This window comes from Mus musculus, chromosome 2 (genome assembly GCF_000001635.26).
Source record: "Mus musculus strain C57BL/6J chromosome 2, GRCm38.p6 C57BL/6J".
NCBI classification, from domain to species: domain Eukaryota; kingdom Metazoa; phylum Chordata; class Mammalia; order Rodentia; family Muridae; genus Mus; species Mus musculus.
Window position 1 is genome coordinate 94,032,468 of NC_000068.7, and position 20,753 is coordinate 94,053,220.

Sequence of the window (20,753 nt, forward strand, 5' to 3'; positions counted from 1 at the left end):
TAGAAATATTTAAATACTTACTTCCATCAATTAAAATTTTAAGTAGATTTGGTGGTCTTTCAAATTAGGAATTGATTGAAACCTATGCACACAATGACTGTCCAAATGAACATTTCACAGAACTAGTTCTTCTTTGTGCATGCTTTGACACCTATAGTCAGACTTAGCTTACTTTAAGGCAGTGTGACTGGGGCTTTAGTTTTCCACTATCAAAAATACACTTTCATTTCAACACCACAGTTACATCATCTTTTATTAAAAGCAGATATATGAATTCTAAATATGAGACACCATCTTAGAAAGAACATGTTTCCATGACCCCACCACCCACCCCAGAAGGAGTCTGCCATCCTAGGCAAGTATCCGGGTGCAGTGCAGACACAACGAATGCTGTGTGTCCACACAGGCTGCTTTCCTGGATCCTGCGGTACCACAGGATGTTGTTGGTCTTGATGTACACTTTGGCCCACTTACCTCTACATTCCGGGCACACTATATAGCATTCAGTATTTACATACATTTGAACAGAGCAGACATGATGTGTGGTCCAAGAATAACATTTTGTGGACTTACGTGTTAGAAAGAACTCCATGTTTCAATTCTCTTTTTATGTCTTAGCCACCTTTGAGAAGACCAGTGCCACATAAATACGAAGCTGGGACATACACTTAGAAAAGCTCACAGAACTCGATGTAAACTACACTGAATCTGCCCATAACAAATTAATCGAGCCCTGTTCCCTCTAATGCTAAAATAAAAAATGCACTTTATAGTAGCTTCCAGACCAAATATAATGTGGTCATTGGCACTGTGGGCCAGATGGGTCTGTGTCTACCGCTGTCATTCTGGGATTTGTTCCTTTTTGTCAAAGGAACATACATTTGCCAAGAACATTTACATTAAACTTCAAATTACTCCTGGTTGTATCCAGAATATATGTTAGGAGCCTCTAAAAGGAATTTGTTTTCTGCCAACTATGCCATGTTAGTAATTACTGAGACAACAGTGAAGACTCTGGGGACAGGCAGGTGCCCAGTGTATAGGCACAGGTCAAACACCTGGCCAAGGGGCCCAATAACTCAGCAGCACTTAGTTCTTCTTCCTTTTCTTCAGGTAGCGATTCCGCAAAGACTTGCTGAAACCCATGATTATTTTAAAATACATCCAACGAGGCATGATTGAGTTTATTGAGCCCTAGGGAAAGAAATGGGGGAGATATATAAGCACAGCTCACAACTGAGTAAAACTTAAGAAAAGCCTATCTGCCACCTTCTAATTCTCTACATTATTATTTACAGAGATTTAAAAATTCTTAGGTATATAGTTTGAAATATAAATATCTTTTTTAGGATTAAAGATGTGTACCACTTTGTCAAAGTATATGTCTTGATGCTAAGAAATCATATAGAAAGAAAAGCCCAAACTGGAAAATATGTTTAAGATTTGGAAATGTACATACCATGAGAGAGTGGATCACATATCCAGTGGTTCGGGTCTGCAAACCTACTGTTTTAATTGCAGACTTCACAAATGTCTCTGCAGAGGGCTTATCCAAAGTCGGCTTCTGTATTTTTGCCAGTTTTGTAGCTACAAGGTATGGCATGACACTCTAGAATCCACCACATACAAAAAGAGAAAAGACAACACATGCCATTGATTAGGAAGGCTACAAAACTGAGTGTGATACCTGCCTGACTGCTGATGATAGCAGAAGCATCCTCATGATATCTGGAGTTCACATCTTTAGAGCAGTGGGAGAGACATGCTATCTAAAGCCAACTTCACAGAACATATAATACCAAAAACATGAACTGCAATACAGTGATGACCTATGGGTAAAATAGAATTGGAGGCCGGGATAAAATGAAACAAAACACAAGCCAGCATTTCTGAATCTTTAAAAGGAAAGGAATGGCAGAAACCTGAGGGGCTGAGGCTCAGGATGTCCTTCCTATCCAGGTCAAGAGGGACTCTGCTGTGCAGTCAAGCAGCGTGAGGTTTCTAATGTCTCACTGGGACAACTCTGCGCCACCACGCCTGAGGAATTACACTTGTTCTATGAGCTTTAGTCCTTCACAGATGAAAATCCACTTTCCTGGCCTTTGGTCACCACTTCTCTTCCCCGGTGTTTTAACGTCCTGCTCCTGAAGTTTTATAAACTGCTAATGTTAAGATGGGACCATATCTTTTTTGCCCTCTTCTGTTTGGGGAAGAGATGAAAAGAAAATAAGACAACAGCCTGGGTGACGAGAAGTCACCTGACAGGACAGATGTGGTGGTGAATCGAAACATGAGCTTTTCCAGGCATTTCACAAATGTGATGTTCTCTACTGCATATGCCCCCTGTATTTTGGCCATGACACAACATGGAACACAAAGAACCCTCGTTATAATAAGTTCTGGGAGTCATGATGAGAGAGGTCCTCCTGTGAAACAAAAGATCCAGGTGTACAGTAGCCCACCAAACCGTTGTTCCTCTCACAAGGGTGAAAAGAAGGGGTGAAGTCCGCTGGCATTGCTATTTAAGAAAAAGTAACAGTTCAATATGTGGCTAAAATGAAACAAACAAACAAACAAACAAACAAACAAACAAACAAACACCACCAAAAACTCACACTACAAATAATGCTGAGGTCTCTCCACACTTTGGATTTCTTTACTGCAAAGACTGGAAGGAACAGCCCCACATCTCTTTGGGGATTTGTTTACACGTGTATTTTTTCACACATAATTTTGTATTCTTCTCACTACCAAGTGTAAGTCAAAGAATACAGCTTACCACCCTTACTGTGGGAGCTGAGCCTGCAACCCATCTATTCAGTCTACCTGGGGCCGTCCTCCACCTTCCCCACCTATAGGAGGCAAGTCCACTGAGTCAGCAGTCACTAGAGCACACCAGCAGTTGGAGTGACTCTGACTTCTGACTTCTGAGGATTTATTTATTAGAACTATTAGTATACATCACTCTTTAATGAGAAAGATGTCTTGTCAAGTCTTTAGTCCACTTTGTCTCATCAGTATTTAGGCAGACTGGGGAAGTCTCAGGTTGACAAACTGAACTGTGGGGTCCAATTGTTACGTTGTTTGTTCACTACCTAAAGAGCAGGGCAGGACAGACCTGTGTAAACTCTGACATCAGGTAACACCATGCACGTGCACAGCTTTCCTCATCTTTTTTGCTGTATGCTTCCTGGTTATATGGAAGCCCAAGAAGGCCTTTCCAGAGGACACAGTCTACAAGGAGTTCTGGGAAGCCCTGAGCTCCCGAGATGGAGCCAGTCTGTAACTATGCCTTTCACTTGTGAAGAATGCATTGCACTGTTCTTTCATCCATTGTTCTGCTCGTTCAGAAAGCATAAGCAGCATACAAGGGACTATTTTGATACTGCAGCATTCAGTTGCACTGCCTGACTGAACCACATGGTGGCACCACAAGATAACTCATGGCTTTAGGGTTCAGCTGGCTTGTGGTGGGGTTCTGAAGGAGCCTCCAGCTACTGGGGGTGGAGAAAGACATGCGTCCTTGGGAGTTCCTAGTCAAGTTATATTTTCCCAACTAAAACATGGAAATTCTAAGCTGGAAGGCTATGTACCTGTACCCTGGATATAAAATCAAGGTGTCCAACAGTGGCCTATTTGAAGTACGATGGCTTCAGAGGCGAGTGAGGCAGGGCTTTGTGGGTAAGTCCTAAAGACAGTTGAGGAGTCAGCTAGGTACAACAACGTAAAGGAACAACACGGGTAGAGAGGAGCTGTGAGGAGCAAGGCATTTTCAGGGACTGCAAGGAATTTGGTATAGTCCAAAAGAAAGTTAGTTCAAGCACTAGGCATGTTCTTGAACACAAGCTCAAGAAGACAGTCATGTCACCTCCATTCTCAGTGCTGAGAATAGCACGAGGTACGCAGGGGAGTGAAGGCAGTGTGGACTGAGGTAGGGGAGTGAAGGCAGTGTGGACTGAGGCAGGGGAGTGAAGGCAGTGTGGACTGAGGTAGTAGGGGAGTGAAGGCAGTGTGGACTGAGGTAGTAGGGGAGTGAAGGCAGTGTGGACTGAGGCAGGGGAGTGAAGGCAGTGTGGACTGAGGTAGTAGGGGAGTGAAGGCAGTGTGGACTGAGGCAGGGGAGTGAAGGCAGTGTGGACTGAGGCAGGGGAGTGAAGGCAGTGTGGACTGAGGCAGGGGAGTGAAGGCAGTGTGGACTGAGGCAGGGGAGTGAAGGCAGTGTGGACTGAAGGCAGTGTGGCCTGGCAATTCAGATGCAGAGCACCAAGCAGCACTAAGGACCTTCCCACTGAGCCAGCAATCTAAACATTCTGAAGCTTAAGGAAGATCATCTGCCTCAAGAAAGCAAATCTACTGATCTAGCTGTGAAGGGTATTAAAAGGAATATGTGAAATGTAAGTTAATCTTTTATGTCAAAAGCCATCAAAGTAAATAAATGCCCAAGAAACAATAATTAATCCATCTTCCGCCTTTGCAGGAAAGGATTATGAGAAACAAATCAGAAATACATCTATACTTTTACAGAAAGTTTTCAAAGCAATAAAACTTAAAGGCCACTTACACCCAACAAGTCACCATTATAAGTTTTGCCCCCTCAGAAACAACCTGACCCTGACAGCCACAGCTGTGGGCAAGTATCTTGATTTCCAAATTTAGAATCTTCAACTGGAAATAATTAGTTAGGCCATAGGGCAAAAGGTGATGATGCTATGTGTGTGCTCAACTTATTAAATAAAACAGATCACAGTTGGTATGTTGTTATCCTCGTATCCACTAGAATAGACTACTTAGACTATGGTCTTCATAGAGCATGTGCTGCGGAGGGAGTCCCGATTCAGGAAAGGAAAGGGAAGAAAAGGGGAAAGGGGAAAGGGGAAAGGGGAAAGGGGAAAAGGGAAAGGGGAAAGGGGAAAGGGGAAAGGCAAGACAAGGCAAGACAAGGCACTACAACTGGACAACTGGATGCTGGAAGACAAGACACATGGCAGACACGAAAGAACCAAACACCGAGTCTCAAAACTTCGCATGGCAGAGCCAGCTAGGAACTAAATATCCTTCTCAAACCTAAAAACGATCAGACCTTTCCATTTTGAGCAAGGTTCTACCTGTGGCACCTAATCTTGTTAATGTGCCCTTCTCTAGATTCACTTGGTCCCTCCCCGCTTCCCCATCTTCCTTCTGGTCCAGCCAAGTAAAGAGCAAGGGAAAGCCAACTCCAGGGCAGTTTCAGCATTAGGCTGACAATAGTCAGCACACAGCTGTTTGCTTTGTCTTCTTTCTTTTCCAAGGGGTGTGTGTGTGTGTGTGTGTGTGTGTGTGTGTGTGTGTGTTATGCATGTACTAGTTAGATGGCTCTGTTTTCAGGAGTCTTTCTTTGATTACTCTCCACCTTTATTATTTTAGGACATTAAACTTTTTTTCTATTTTTGGGACTTGTTGAGCCTGAAGCTGGCCAACAGGCTTCGGGAACCTGCTTGGTTTTCCCTCCTTCTCCAGAGCTGGAGTTGGAGGCATAATGCACAGCTTCTCTTCACACTGACTGGGCTCTCTCTCCAGCCTGGACACATTCTTAAGGCAAAGGCTGTGGCTCTATGAGTTTTGGGAAACTTCACTTAAGTCTGTGTCTTCATTTATCTTCATTTAGGATCTGAAGTCCTCCCAAGCACATGGCTAACTAAACACGTACAGTATAGCTTGGCTGCTTGCCGTTCTCTACTTGCAGACTATCAGTCTTTCCATAAAAGCCTCCTGATTAACTCAGGGGTTACAAGAATTCTTTGAGTGACTACTAATCCTACAAAGAACTTGCCTTTAACATATGAAATGTGTATGTTAATATTTACGGGGGGGGGAACTGACCCCCCCCCCCAATCTAGTAATTTATCTGAATGTATCCTAGAAGATGTTTAGGTACCTGTGATACAACCATGTAAAAAACAGACCCTGATTTTACAGAGGGATGTGGGCAGAGTATTGATGATAGACTATTTCTGCAATTAGGCTTAGATAAGGTCATATATAAGCAATGCTCTCACACAAGGGATGGAAGCTAGCCCAGAGATATCTGATTGCAGACCCTTGTAAACTGAGGAACAGCTGAGTGTGGAAATCAAAGCACCATGGGTCATACAACTCAAGAGTTTTACTCTGAAGACATGAGAAGCTTTGGTGGAATTTTAAGCAGGGAAGTGAAATGACTGGAGTTTGCTTTACCAACTCTGGCTACGGTGAACAGACACTATCTTATCAGCAAAGATAGCAGTAGTGGGGTGTTCTAGTTAGTGAATCTATTGCTGTGTTAAACACCATGGCCATAAGTAACTTGGGGAGTAAAGGGTTTATTTCAGCTTACAGTTATAGTCGGTTCATTATCTGGGGAAGTCAGGATAAGAAGCCCAACAGTGCAGGAGCCTGAAGTCAGGAACTGACGCATAAGCCATGGAAGAACACTGCCTATTGGCTTGCTTCTCATCATTTGCTCGGCCCTCCTCCCTGACCCCATCAATCAAGAAAATGCCCTACAGGCCAATCTGGTGGGGGTGTTTTCTCAACTGAGGCTCCTTCTTTCCAAGTGACTCTAGAGGAGTCACATGGAAAGCTGCTTATCTAGCCCAGGAGGCCAAATAGAGAGATGGTCCAAAGTAAGATGCAATGGCAGTAGTGTCGTGAGATGCAGCCAGACTGGACACATCTTCAGAATAGACTTGATTTAGTGCTCTGTGATCAACAGACTGCAGACCTTTTGCCTTGGAGTTATATAAGCCTGGATCAGTAAATTTCCCTATACTTTCTCCACCTGCTGAGATGTACAGCACTATCGCTATAGGGGGTCATTGTACTCATGTTTTCTTGTTCACTGCCTGTTTTTCTTGCTACCATATTCCCAACTACCATACCCAATACTACACTCTACATACTTCCTGACTGGAGATATGTGAAACATAATACACAGGCCTCTCATTTAGGGTCCACTGATTGGTAGTGTGTTTAAATATCTGTGTGCCTTGAGTCAGGGATCTTGAGTCTTTTGTTGCCCCACTCCTGACAAATGGAGATACACCTTAATTTTTATTTTCCAGTCTGGGACATGGGGTCAGGTTAGCATCAAGCTCAAACTTGGTAACAGTGAGTGAGCATGGGGCTCACTGTAGGGGTTCCATAAATGCACACTGCTTCTTGGTAACAGTGAGTGAGCATGGGGCACACTGTAGGGGTTCCATAAATGCACACTGCTTCTGTTTTTCATCTCTCTTCTCTATACATACTATCACTTCCCAGTTTCTGATGCCTTTATATATGTCACATTAGTCACCTCGTTTGCCTTTAGGAGTCAAAAATTAAGGAGCAAAGCCACAGAGAAATCTTGTACAGGTCAGATGACCACTGAGGGGTGAGAGCAGAACTCATAATCTTGGTCTGGTGACGCTGAGCTTAGTGTCTGTTCCTCACTATCTCTAAGCACACAGGCAATGAGGTCTGCACAAAACTAGACTGGACCAGGGGAGGACTTATTGACGTCTCCATGCTTTCACCTGGACTAAAATCCAGATAGGCTATCTCTTCATATGGCAAGTTTGTGAAGCAAGCATATAGGGTTAACACATAAATTATATATATTATATAGGGTTAACATATAAATTTAACAACTTAAGGCAAACTGTCTAAGGAAGTAAGATATTTGCATGTTTTAAGGGGTCTCCCCACTGATGGCAACTAGTGCAACAGACAGAGACTCCTGTCTTCCCATGTGACAACCTGAGAAGGATTCAGCAGTATATCCTTCCTGCTGTAGGCATAAAAGCATAACCCGATAACTACAAGCTGTGTCAGATAAGCCTAAATGAGGTATGCTCAAGACAGAAGAGTGGGGAGGAGTGCTGTGCTCTTCCAAAACATCAGTGGCATAAAAGAGTCCAGAGAGAAAGAAACACAAGAAACAGGAGAATGGAATACCGGATTCTAGACCAAATGCTTTTCTGGAGAATCAAACATTACTGTAAAGATGGCTGGGAACATAGGTCAGTGGCAGAGCACTGGTCTAGTACTTGCCTAGGGGTGCTACAGTCAACCCCCAGCACCAGAAAACAAAAGGAAACTGAAAAGAGTGTTACAGGGTGTGGTGATGCATGCTGGAAATTCCAGCATTCCAGAGGCAAAGGCAGGAGGACTGAGTTCAAGGCTAGCCTGGGCTACATAGTGAGCCCTTGTGTCAAAAAACAAACAAACAAAACAAAAACAAAAACAACCCCCCCCCAACCAACCAACCAAAATGAAAAAGAATAAACAAGAGAAGAGGTAAAACAGTGAACACAGATCATCTAATCAATAACGTTACACCAGCATTCAACCTCACATTTAGTGTTGCTGTAGTTATCTAAGAACTTAACTTGTCAGATGTGCACTAAGAAGCTGAGGCGAAGCGAAAGAGCACACCCGACTTCCTGTCTAAGGCCTCTCTAATGGCTCTAGGTGGAGTCAGACAGTAACAAAGGGGAAAGCTGGGCAAACAGACCAGGCTGCTCTTCTTGGTACTGTCTATGCCTACAACTGGCTTTGTTTTGTTTTCTTTTTAGCTTCTTGACACAAGGTTTCTCTGTATAGCCCTGGCTGTCCTGAAACTTGCTTTGTAGACCAGGCTGGCCTTGAACTCTGAGATCAACCCGCCTCTGCCTTCCAAGTGCTGGAGTTAATTATTTAAGCGTGTACTACCACTGCCCAGCTCCACTTTTTTTTTTTTTTTGTAAATAGCTTTAAAATTATCTCTTAATAAAAATGACTTAGGAAGGAAACCAAGAGGACTGTGGGAGCTGAGGTGGCCCTGGCTATTCCTCACTCACTCAGCATTTACTAGTGAGCACAGGGCAGACCAGCGCCTATCTCCTCACTTAGATTTCACGTGAGTTTTGTTCTTTGAAGGATGTATGCACAAGTTCCTTTTGCTCCTCCCCATCGGTCTTCAGTTGTTGAAAGATAGGGGGCAGGGGGAGAACATTAGCAACACCGAGGTAGCAAACAGCTTTGCTCAGGAACACATTGCAACCTGGGAGTGCTGGTGTATGGCTTTTACCCAGCAGGCAGGAGGCAGAGGCAGGTGCTTTGTAAGTTCAAGGCCAGCCTGGTCTATACTATAATACACTTTCTCAAGAAAAGAAACAAACAAAAAAACCACTTGGTGAGCAGGCCCAGCAGCAGACAGAGGCATGTGAGGCTCCGGGAAGAAGGAAAATCCAAGTGTCTAAGGCCTGAGATAGGGACTCAGGGAAGATGCACTGGAACCTGAGCCTTTTGTCCAGAGCTCAGGGACAGAAGGAGCTTGGCGGCAGTGTGAGACAGTCCTGAAGAGGTGATGTGGGGTGGTTTCTAGCCATATTAGATTCCTATCAGGCAGAGAATCTAAGGAAACTAGCTTCGAGGAAAGAGGCGTTAAAATGAGTCATGGGCACTTCACAGGGCAGAGAACACAGAGGACATTCCACAGTTTGCTCTAGCCTCAACATAAATAAGTAGCAAGAGCACTGATGCCTTGTGGGGTCTGAATTCAATACTAAGCTTCAGGTATAGCCAGTGAGAGACGCCAGCAGTACCGATCTCTGTGTTAACGAGGTCACTTGATCTGTGTGTTAACGAGATGACCCAAGAAACATGGGATGGAATAGAAGGTGCAGCAAGGCACTCAATCCCCCAGTCCGTAACCTAGAAGACAGAAACACCACCCAGAGAAAAGCAGCTACGTTTCAGCTTAACATGGGCTCTCTGCTCTACTCAGTATCCGGGGATTTATTTTCACAGTGGGACAGCCACGTTTTTCTTCATAAATATGAATTTTCCTTTTCTTAGTAATTCATTCTAAGTTTAGACCTCAAGTGAATCTTAGTAATGAAGACAATGATGGATGAAATTAAATAATTTAAAATTTACTGATGTAAACGGTACAAGCTCATCAAAATAACATATTTCAGAAGGCAAATACTAATGTGCTTTGGGGTGGTTTCTAGTCATATCAGGTTAATATCAGGCAGAGAATCCAAGAAAACTACCTTTGAGGAAAACAGGCTGTGCAAATGAGAGAAGGGACAGGCTTGGATACTACCAGGACTGCTGTCTGTGTTCACACAGCAACGCTAGCTACTTCATGGCACTGAAACACAGGCAGTTTCCAGCCAAAGCCTCCCGGGTACCTTCCAGTGGACTTTAGAGTGCCCGCTGAACCACACTGGGGCATAATAACAGATTTACCAGAAAGACAACAGTGTAACACTGAGTGGCACAGGAGCCTTACCTCCTACCAGTGTTACCTGGCTTCCTTGTTACCAAAATCCAATCTAAGGGGGATTCCTGGTATCATAGGCATAAAATACAAGATTCTACAAAACCCTGTCTCCCCACATGTAGCCTATATATACAGGGAGCTGAAAATTAAACAATTTCAAGTAAGTGGTCAGTAGATACTCCTAGGAAGTAAGCAAAGGAAAGGGCTTGGAAGAAGCAGGCTTTTCGTGGACCCTAAAGATGAGGGAACACTTACCTTACCCTTCCTTGTGGTAAGTGACTTAGCTCCAATACTATTAAAAATGAAAAGACTTAGAAAATACAGCTAGATAACCCTTAGCCCCATCTTGATTATCTCCATGTATAGACTAGAGTGGTCACGAACAGCCTGGTACTTTTGGCTTCATTATTTCCTGAGCACAGTGAGTTCAGTAGCCTAGGGATAGGAGCAAGTGTTCTAATAGCAAACGGACCTAGATTTGAGTCTCGGATCAGCCTGGGAAAATGGGTTAACTGTCTGAACCCTAATCCCCACATTGTGCCAAAAGAGCCTAAGATACTATACTAAGTGATCTGATCACAGACCAAACATTGAATGATTCTATTCACAGGATGGACTAAGAACAGGCAACTGTGGGGAGACAGAAAACAGAATGGTCACTGCCAGGGGCTGGGGAAAGAGAAGGGAAAGTTAGCATTTAATGGTGCTCAGTTTCAGTTTGGGGAGGTGAAGGAAACTCCCAGAAGAATGGTAGCAGTGACTGTGCAACGGTGAGTACACTCATGCCCCTGAGCTGCATGCAGATAATCGACAATCTAAGTTCTGTTATGTATTTTTCTACCACAATTTTAAAGAGTCAGACTGTCTTAAAATAAACTATGAACATTTACAATAATGATGCTTCAACTGTTTACATTTAGTTCTAGTTCAGGTAACCTAGTTAAAAATTAGAGAGGCTAATTTTTAAAAATCTAGACCTAAGAGCAGGAGGGGAAAGAAACCATGTCTCTAAGGGAGTGCTCACGTCACAATCGCTTACTGAGGAATGCGATTTTCTTTCGTTGCCAAGACAGCGACTGTTGCTGTGGAAACCACACAAAACCAGGGATACTTAACTGAAACAAACTCCACTTACCTGCACAAAGATGCCCTTGCTCTTATACTCCTCATGGAGGCACTGAGAGAAGAAATCTACAAAGGCCTGGGAGGGAGGTGGGGGTGAGAAAGAAAATACATCTATTACATCAGTCTGCCTAGAGTGTAGCCATGGAAACAACAAAATAATAAATTAACCATTTAACACTACTGTTTCTAGTCATTCCTTTCATTTCAAATGCAGAAGAGATAAAAAACACTTTAAAACCTCAGGAGGTTTTTCTGCTACAAATGACATTATCTTACCAAAAATAACATTTGCCAATTTTTGACTTAATGAGAAAAGCCTCCTCCAAATTATTTTCCAAAGGAAAGAAAAAAAAATTCTTTTATTATGTAACAAAGGATTTAATTTCACTTTCTATTTGCCACTCCAAGAGAGACCCAGAGTGAATTCTGTGCAGCTCTGTTTTGCTGCTGGGTCCTGTGAGCTGGGTCTGAGAAGTGAGGGTGAGAGTCCATCTGATAACGAAACTGTAAACTGCCTGGAAACCATGCAGCCTTGTATCAGGCTTAAAAGGCCAAGTTCAATGACACCCCAATGGAAGGTCTCCACTGGCAGGACCGCCATGGAGATTTCCAGATACTGGAATTCTAGCACAAGATGTTGATTAAACATGCTGACAGTGTGTTTCAGCCACTAAGAAAGCAGGTAGATCAGAGGGCTGTGGGGCTGTGCAGGACTTGGAAGACAGTAAGTACTGAGTTTTCTCAGTGAAAAGTTGTATTTTGCACTTTTCCTTCTCAGACATACTATATGATCCTATTATGCATTACGATTTACTTATTTTTCCATAAAGGCTTGCTTAATTTCAATAACTAAAATGGTCATTCCTCAGAAATATTTCCACGCCTCAGTGAAGTAACTGAACTTGGAGTGACTGGCCCACAGACAGGAGAAGATTCAGTCTGAATTACTATCCTAGCAGTAATGTGAAGATGTGAGTAACGGTGTTGTATGATGACATAGAGTTCTGGGAAATTCCTGTCACACTCTAGACATGACAGTGTTCGGGAATTCTAGATAAGGTGGCAGACATTCACTCTCCATAGATCTCTTTCTTGTCTGCTGAGCATGGCTGTGGTACTGCCAGGATGTACCTCCTGGCTATGTGAAGGCCATGTTTATGTTACCGACAGTCCCACCTTAGGCTCATTAGTATCAGATTCTAACCAACTGGGTGGACTGGCTGAGGCTAGGTTTCTATGGAAAGCATTAGTGTCCCTGTTAAAATCAATAAACTACCAGGGACCAAAAATCAGACCATCCGTGGCTGTGACACACTGGCACTCCACTTGTAAATCTATTTCCATCTGTGACACTCCAGAAACCCATGTGGGTCACCTACCTGCCCCCTCAGTTGGATACAAACTACCAAGTATAGCATTTCAACAAAGTTAACACCCAGACTGAAAATCAGCTCCCCGTCTTATGTTGACATAATTTACTGCAGTGTTCGTTAGTCACCTTGGTTGCAGAGTAGATTGTCAACAATGGAACTGGGAGCATGCCACTGGCTGAGGAGATGTTGAGAATCACCCCTTTAGATCTGGAATTGAAAACACATCACACAAACTGAGGGAAATTATATGCACATTGCTTGTGAAATGCAGTCAAGATGGAAACAGAGCAACAGGGCAGCTGATCTAACACGCATCTCCCTGCTTCTCATGAGCAGTTGGTATGTCTGGCCGGTGAATGAAGCGTAATTCAATGAACTAAAAATAGCTCTTCTTTACGATGAGCTCATTTTCCAGTCTTAGTAATCCAATGCATGACTGGATCAGCTAGCTAGTCTCCTTTAGTTGTCTCTGTACTTTCTAGGTTCCTCTGTGGCCACAACATCAGAAATCCCTATGTAGATGGTGGGGATATATTTCAGAGGTAGAATGCTTGCCTCATATAATGCTTGCCTCATATGTGCAAGGCACTGCAGTCAATGTCTGCAGAGCAAAAGCTGAAGAACCCCCCCCCCCCACATAGACACGTCTGCTCTGACTCATCATCCCGCTGTCCACTCCAACAGTGTGTGTAAACACTTCCCTCTTAACACAGTCCTGAGCCTCTAGACACCAGAGCCCACCTTTGTTCACATGCAGTCAAGTCTTTCATAAACCTTCATAGCAATGGGGTACCATCCTTATAACTTCCCTGGGTTGTGTGGATTTGGGGAAAGAAATGACTTGAAAATTACACCAGTCTGTACTTCATTAACTATTAGACTGCCAAAAAACAAAGTTCAACTTTTTCCTGTGACTTTTAGAGATTACTGAACTCAGGGAAGTACCAGAAATAAATAAAAATCAGTTTGTGAAAAGCAATGCAGTAAACACCTAAGTTTTAGCAAGCATACAGAGGTTCAGCAGGGTGTGGAATTATGACTTTAGAAAACTAGGTACCTCCTTGTTCTCTCGAGTTCATGCTTCTCAAGACACACTATCACTTTTTCTGTTTTAACAGCACTGGGAATGGAGTGCAGGGTCTTACACCAGGCAAGTGCTCTACTACTGACCTACACCCCAGCACAGCCCTCCTTCCCAAATACTAAAATCTGGCCCAGGCACCCCTGGGTCACTCCTCAACCTCGTCTCCTTCTGCACAGTCTGTTGTCATTCTCCTTCTGGATTTTGGTTCCTAAGTCCTGTTTTGTTGTTTGTTTTTCACTATTTAGGGAAGGAGAAAGAACACAGACCAGGAAACATGACTAAATGGCATATGAGTTATTTTAGAAATAAATCTGAAAAGACACAGCACTCTATGGCCATCTTTCCATCTGCCAGCCTTTCTGAGAGATGCCTACTGTAACCAAAGGGAAGTCTGGGCCCTCTGCTTCATGGCTATCACAGGAGTCTAATCAGTTGTTTATAAAACAGAATACACACTTTCCAAAGTAGTGAAACACACCAACATCTTGATGATCAAAATAAAATTTCAAAATTAAAGAAAATTTAAAGTTAGAAGTGGCTAACATTAGCTACATCATCTTTATATTGGTATCTTTTTTCCTAAGGCAAAAAATTAATAATTTTTATCAAGAGTTAGAACCCAGCCCTTTTAGATTAAAAAAAAAAAGGTAAATTAGCAATAAACACCTCGTCATTTCATCTTCTACACCTATAAAAATTTCTTTGATGAAAGTGAAACAGAACAATCTTTTATTGAAATCAAGGAGTGTTCCTTTAGTAAAAACTGAATAAAAACCACATCAAAAAAATTATCATTTTAGAATGCCAAAAATATTCCCCAATTAAACTGTACTGACAGCTGTCTAGCTCTACATATGTTGAAAATGACTGAACTGCACAATTTAGACAGGTGTGTAGTTTACAGCATGTAAAATAAGCTAACAAGTCTGCAAAATACAAGAAACTCTGTTTTTATTACAACACACAGCCTTTAGGGCACCTAACAGCCCATTAGAACACCCAATGAGGTGGATGCACAGGGTTGTGGCTACTCTGGCAAAGCAAGCTTCCTAAGGAGCAATTCCAACCTCACAATCACTCCACATTAACCATTAGCCAGGAGCTGCTCTACTGTCAAGTGTAAGAACAGAGAGAGCCTGTCTAAGGTAGATGCAGGCGATGCTGTGTCTGAAGCTGCAGCCTGCCACCACTGCTTAGAGCCAGACTCTGTTCCACTACAATCCTACTAAGTGGAGTGGCTGCATATGCCCTTGAACAAAAGTCACAGTTTTCTTTCTGCTATTCACAAATGAAATATAAAATTGAAGGTAAAGGCTAAAGTTTAGTGCTATGACTTCAACAGAGGAAAAGTCACTTAGAGATAATAAAAGCTCTTTTCTCATTTTACAGAATAATGTCAACAATCCAATATGTCACAATGATGCAGTCGTTCTTTTATTTATTTACTTCTGAGGTAACAAAGATCTTTATTTCTCAAATATTCTACTCTTGACTGAAAATTTCTAGAAGCCAGAGAAATTGCATACTGGTTGTTCTGACAGAGACCACATGGCAGCTCACAGCTATCTGTAACTCCAGTCCTAAAGAATCGATGCCTTTTCAGGGTACATGGGGTGTACAGGCTTACATACAGGAAGCATATCCTTACATGTAAATTAAAAATAAATAAGAATCCAAAAGAAGAAGACAGAAGAAATTACTAGTAGATAGAGCTAAGTCAACAATTTTAAGTACTTTATAAAAAACAAAGTACTTATATTTCAAAATACACCAAAACATAAAATTTAAGACTGTCAAAGTGCTATGTAAAATGAGAACACTTTTAACCGTATCTAACTGGCAACAGATAAAACGCCCCACCTACCAATCTGTCCCACTGTTGAGAACACACATATGTGTCTATCAAAGACCTTTCCATGACCCCTCCTGTAATAGCATTCAGACCTATCTTCTCTAAGGAAAAAATACTCTATTTTGTCTGTATCCCAAATTGAACACTAGCATGCCCTGCAATAATCCCTATAATATATCTCCTTAAGTGGAAATAGGGTGAACATTTGGACCTGGGGCCACAAAGGATTCATCTTTACAATCAACTACTTTGTCTAGCTGTAATCCTCCATCTAAGCAGAATTAGTGACGTCAAACAGTTTCCATGGCACAGCCAGGCTCATGACAACTCTGTTATATCAAGCAGAAGGGCAAAATAGGCTATGCTTAATTGCACACAGAGACAAACATAAGCCAAGCTGGTTAACCTCTCATTTTCTGGAGGCTTGAGAACAATGGGAGCATATTAAGAATTTCTGCTGAAGTTCTGTTATTGAAGACCCATGTTGCTCAGAATTCAGCACATTTCCTAGTTTGTTGCGACAACATCAGATCAACAAACAAAGCAACATTTTCTGTATTTGTAGCTGATCTCACTGCTTACTTGCTAGCCATCACGGGATGGTGACTTGGAGGGACAGATTACTGAGGATCTACCAGAACTAAAATGCTGCAGAAACAAAGCAGAATGATGAGCTCCACTTCAGGACACGCCTCTTCACCTCCAGTCACATCCTTTATTTGTCCTCCCAGAAGCCAATCCATAGGCTGGTTCAGCCCTGTGAAAGCCAGCAGCTTTCATTTACAGATTCCTTACAGCTATGCTCTCTAGGACTCCCTTAGATTTGGACAACTCCCCATGAGACTCCCTTTAATTGTCACTTGGATTTTTTAAAATTGCCAAGTTTTTGCTCTGCAAATGCCTCACTATTCTGCAGGGCTCTTGTAGCATCCCTGTCCTCACCTCTATAAAAATACTGTTGCCTTGGGGGAATAATAGTGTCTTTTGAAAGAAGTCACTGATTCTGGCCTGACTCAGGAAACCTTAGCATCGCCCCACCCTGCATGCAGCAGAGGAGAGAAGAGAGAGGAGCCAGAAGTCAGTCAGTGCAGAGTGCTAACCAGACAGGGCTGTGACATACAGACTCCATCCCAGCTCTTTACATTCCCACTACACAGGAGAGACGACTGAAGTGCACTCTTGCAGGGTCATTAGAGAGTTTTCTAGGCTTAGATGGAAAACGGAAATTGGTGTAGACAGTTCTCTAATTGACTCCTAAGAACACAGAGAAACTATCAAAACAGTGTTCAATGTCAGAGAAGGAATCATGGAATACAGGGTCAGGCATACAATTAGAACCAGCAATCAAATTCTCACACTATACAAATATTGCTTTGTTGAATAAAGTTTGCAAACATTTAGCACAAGAAAGAATTACCTGCCCTACAACGCCATAACATGTCATAATTCCACCTTAAGCAGTACAATATGAAAGAGGCTATTTTTAGCCTTTCCATGGTTGTTATGGCAACCACCTCCTGGCTCCAGCTGTACACAATGTTTATAATTCCAGAGAAGTAGAGAGCAAGTTTCCCGATAATGTAATTATGCATTTTCTATATGTACGGTGATAATACCTTAGTCTGATTATTGGTATTTGTTTAGTGATAGTCAGTTGGCTATAGTTCTAGAATGTTTGGAAAAATCTCATACATCAATGACAGAACCACTGAAAGGGAGGAGGGAGAAGAAACCAGTAACAAAGGCTCTTTCTAAAGGACACTGCTGTTACTCAATGAGAATACCAATCCTATGGAAACAACCACAGAAATAGGTCACCGTGGGGAGGTGTCGAGAGTGGCTAGAGTGAAGCCACTTACAGGTGTAAGGGAGACCACTTCTGGACATCTGTTCACCTGGAGCTTTTCCTTCCTTCTGGCAAACAACTAACACTGCTGCTCTCCTTTGCAGTAAGTTGCAGCTTATTACAGGTGGAGTTCTGGACAGCAGAATGTGATATACACTCCTTCCAGAGCTGACCCATGAAGCCTCCCCTAACATTATTCTGATTCTCTTCCTTTACCTGTTAGCTGGGTGAAAAACTCTTTCTTAAGATAAGACCTTAAAGATTTATGCCAGAGCCCATAGATGGAGGGAGCCTGAGATTCCTCAAGGACAAGGTGGAGAAAAAAGGGGAAAATAAATCTTTAACCTGATAAGCCATGTAGGTAGGGATTAATCTATTAGTGTAGTTAGCACACCTTGACGAATATACCTAATAACTCCTAAAGCTCCATTGGACATAGATGCCCGTTCTAATACAAAGTACTGATTAATAAACTCTACATACATGTCTAACTAGTCCTTAGTAAGCCTCCGCCCAACCCCCATTTTTCTATGACTCTAGCTTTCCACAGCTTCTGATGGCTTTCTACCAGGTCATTTCTCAACCCAACTTAATTTCTTGAACCACAAGGACTGAACTCATGTGGATTCTCCAAGCTGGGTTCTGCTGGATAAGCATGAATTCCCCTTCACACTATTCCTTCATACCCAGTGTCAGCTCTGACCGGGTGCTGCTGCTGGGTCTAGCGATGGCCATAGGTCTCTAGCTCTACCTCTGCACCATGCACTTCACAGCATCTCATCTCACTAAGCTAAAGGGGTGGGGTGGGGTGGGGTGGGGTGGGGTGGGGTGGGGGGATGGGGCTACTTTCAACTAACCCAGTGCACTGGGCCAAGCATTCTATGAATCCAATACTTTTTGCTCCTGGAAATGAGTTCATCGCCATCATTTCCTTTTACATAGTTTTCACCAACAAACTTAAAAAAAAATTCTTTCATAATACTTCTATGGCTTACAATTTTGATGGCCTTGTTTTGTTTAATTGGTGAAGATGGAATACATGGCTTGCTAGGCAAATGATGTAATACTGAACACCTACCCCAAGTCCAAAGATTTCTTTATAACACCATTTGCAGATGTCAAAACTCAGATTAAGACAGTGACCCAAATATCATCCTTATTGGACTCTACTCTGTCCTGGTTCTAGAGTTCTGGCATGACCACTGGCTTGCCCACTGCCAATTTCATGTCCTATCATCGGCGCATACCCTGCCCCAGTCAATACTCCACTTGAAGGCTTTAAAGGGAAACTTTACTAAAATAAGGCAACTAGAATATACAAATCAATACATGTAAAATACAACTACAACTAATTTTGCTGAAAAAGTTTCCCAATTATTGTACATGATCAAAAAAATGGACTTCTGAGCCCCATTCCCTCACAGCCACATGCTAGAATGAAGCAGAACATATAGGTGGAGTCAGTAGCATAAACTGCATTCCTCCCGGTCTGTTAACAGAAGTGGATATTTGATTCCTCCTCTATCAAAGCTTTGATGGAGCTTGAAATTAAAGTAACAAATTGGTCCAACATTCAAACCCAACTCTCTTTGGCAGGTTTTCTTTGAAGGCCTAAGCAATATCTAGATTCTTCTGAGAAGGAGACTGAGAAGTTTAGTTATATTTTACACTCAGTGCTGTCTCACATGTAGAAACGCAACCACAAATTTCTCAATAAAATGAAGACATTTGGGGTATTCTACTGCACCCAATTCCAACTGGCCCTTTCCTCCTAGAGTTAGTTTGACAGTTGGTCACTTCACATCATGATTAGCCTCTCATGTATCCATTCCCCCAGCAAGAATGAGAACACCAGAGGAAGGTATATAGTTTCAGGACATTCTACCGAATTAGGCTCTAAGTAGCTATAGCTTTAAGGAGGCATTCCTAGGAATATCCCAGGAACTCTATCCACCCCCTCAGAATAGCAGGCAATTGAGTTAGTGATGGTGACTCAGGCTGGCTTTTTAATCCTGATCTAAAGGAACCACCACAACCCTAGAGAGGGAAATAAAAAAGTCTAGTGGAAAAGGCCTCCGCCACCAATGACTCATGCTCCACTGTGTGACTCGCCTGGTGCTAAGACAGAGAGTTAGGCTCATTAGTCACTTTAATGAAATTCTCAAAGAAAGGATTCTCCCTATAAATAATAATGAGCTCTGCAAGCACGGTGTTTGTGTGTGAGCGTGTGACTCACCTTTCTACCATGCCAGGCAGCACCAAGCGTGTCACCTGCAAAAGAGAAAACAAAACATTAGTGATGGCTGAGGACACAAGCCACAAAAGAGTGAAAGACACCCACACATGCCAAAGAAAAGGAACTCACGAAGCCAGCCACCATTCTATAGAGAGAGGCTTATCTTATACCGTGTTAGGAGTTCATTAAGAGAATGCTGTGGCAAAGTGAACGTGGCTAAGATTAGCCTTGCCTGAAAAGTAAGGCTGGCATGGGCGCCTTCAAATAACTAGGGCTCTATGGGAAGTGGGCATCTCTTCAGTCCTTCCCAGAAAAGTCGGAACGTTATCACCCGTAACAGCATCCTGCCTACCAAGCTGATGTAAGTGATCTCATCTTAAGGACTCAAGTCATCTTTTCTGAAGGCTTCGGGGGAAGAGGATGCCAGCAGGTGAGATGTGAGTAAATGCCAAGTGCATTCATTTCTTCTGAGGTCCACAGTTATGAGCAAAACACACCGAAACCATCTGTGGCCTCTAGTGACCGACCATGAAAGGTGATGTGTGGAATTTAGCAACTTCATAATCACCGGCCAAAGACACGATGTCAACACAGGCGGCCACGAAACTCTTGGGAGATACTATTCTTCAAGACAAGTTAGAAGTGCAATCTTTGTCAAGAAGACCTCAGTTAAACAAGTCTTGGTTCAGCTTGTTTCGGCTCTCTAAACAACACAAGAAGTTGAAATGCTTGCTAAGTATAGACATTCTAAGCCTTTTATTTTGAATACTATCAACCACCAATTAAAATGATAGCATTTTGATAAAAGATTGTTTTTGATGGAAATATTCAGAAGCAAAAGATCATGAAGACTTTCTGCAGCAAAGTGTGCGATGTGGATGTCTGAGTCCAAGGTGGTGCATGCACTTGTCAGTGTAAGTTGTCACCGTATCAGTAAAACAGTGTGGGCTGACACATCTCCAATTTC

General features: G+C 42.6%; 1 protein-coding gene across 1 annotated transcript in view; it reads right to left on the reverse strand.

Moving 5' to 3' along the window:
• Window positions 1-229: 229 nt before the first annotated feature.
• Window positions 230-20,753, reverse strand: part of Hsd17b12 (hydroxysteroid (17-beta) dehydrogenase 12) — a 125,213-nt gene continuing 104,689 nt past the window's right edge. Inside the window, exons 7-11 of the mRNA NM_019657.4 lie at window positions 19,787-19,821; window positions 12,894-12,975; window positions 11,406-11,471; window positions 1,460-1,609; window positions 230-1,194 (exon numbers count right to left, since the gene is read on the reverse strand). Of these exons, the coding sequence (NP_062631.1) occupies window positions 1,090-1,194; window positions 1,460-1,609; window positions 11,406-11,471; window positions 12,894-12,975; window positions 19,787-19,821 (438 nt within the window). The 3' untranslated portion in view covers window positions 230-1,089. The remainder of the gene's footprint in view (window positions 1,195-1,459; window positions 1,610-11,405; window positions 11,472-12,893; window positions 12,976-19,786; window positions 19,822-20,753) is intronic.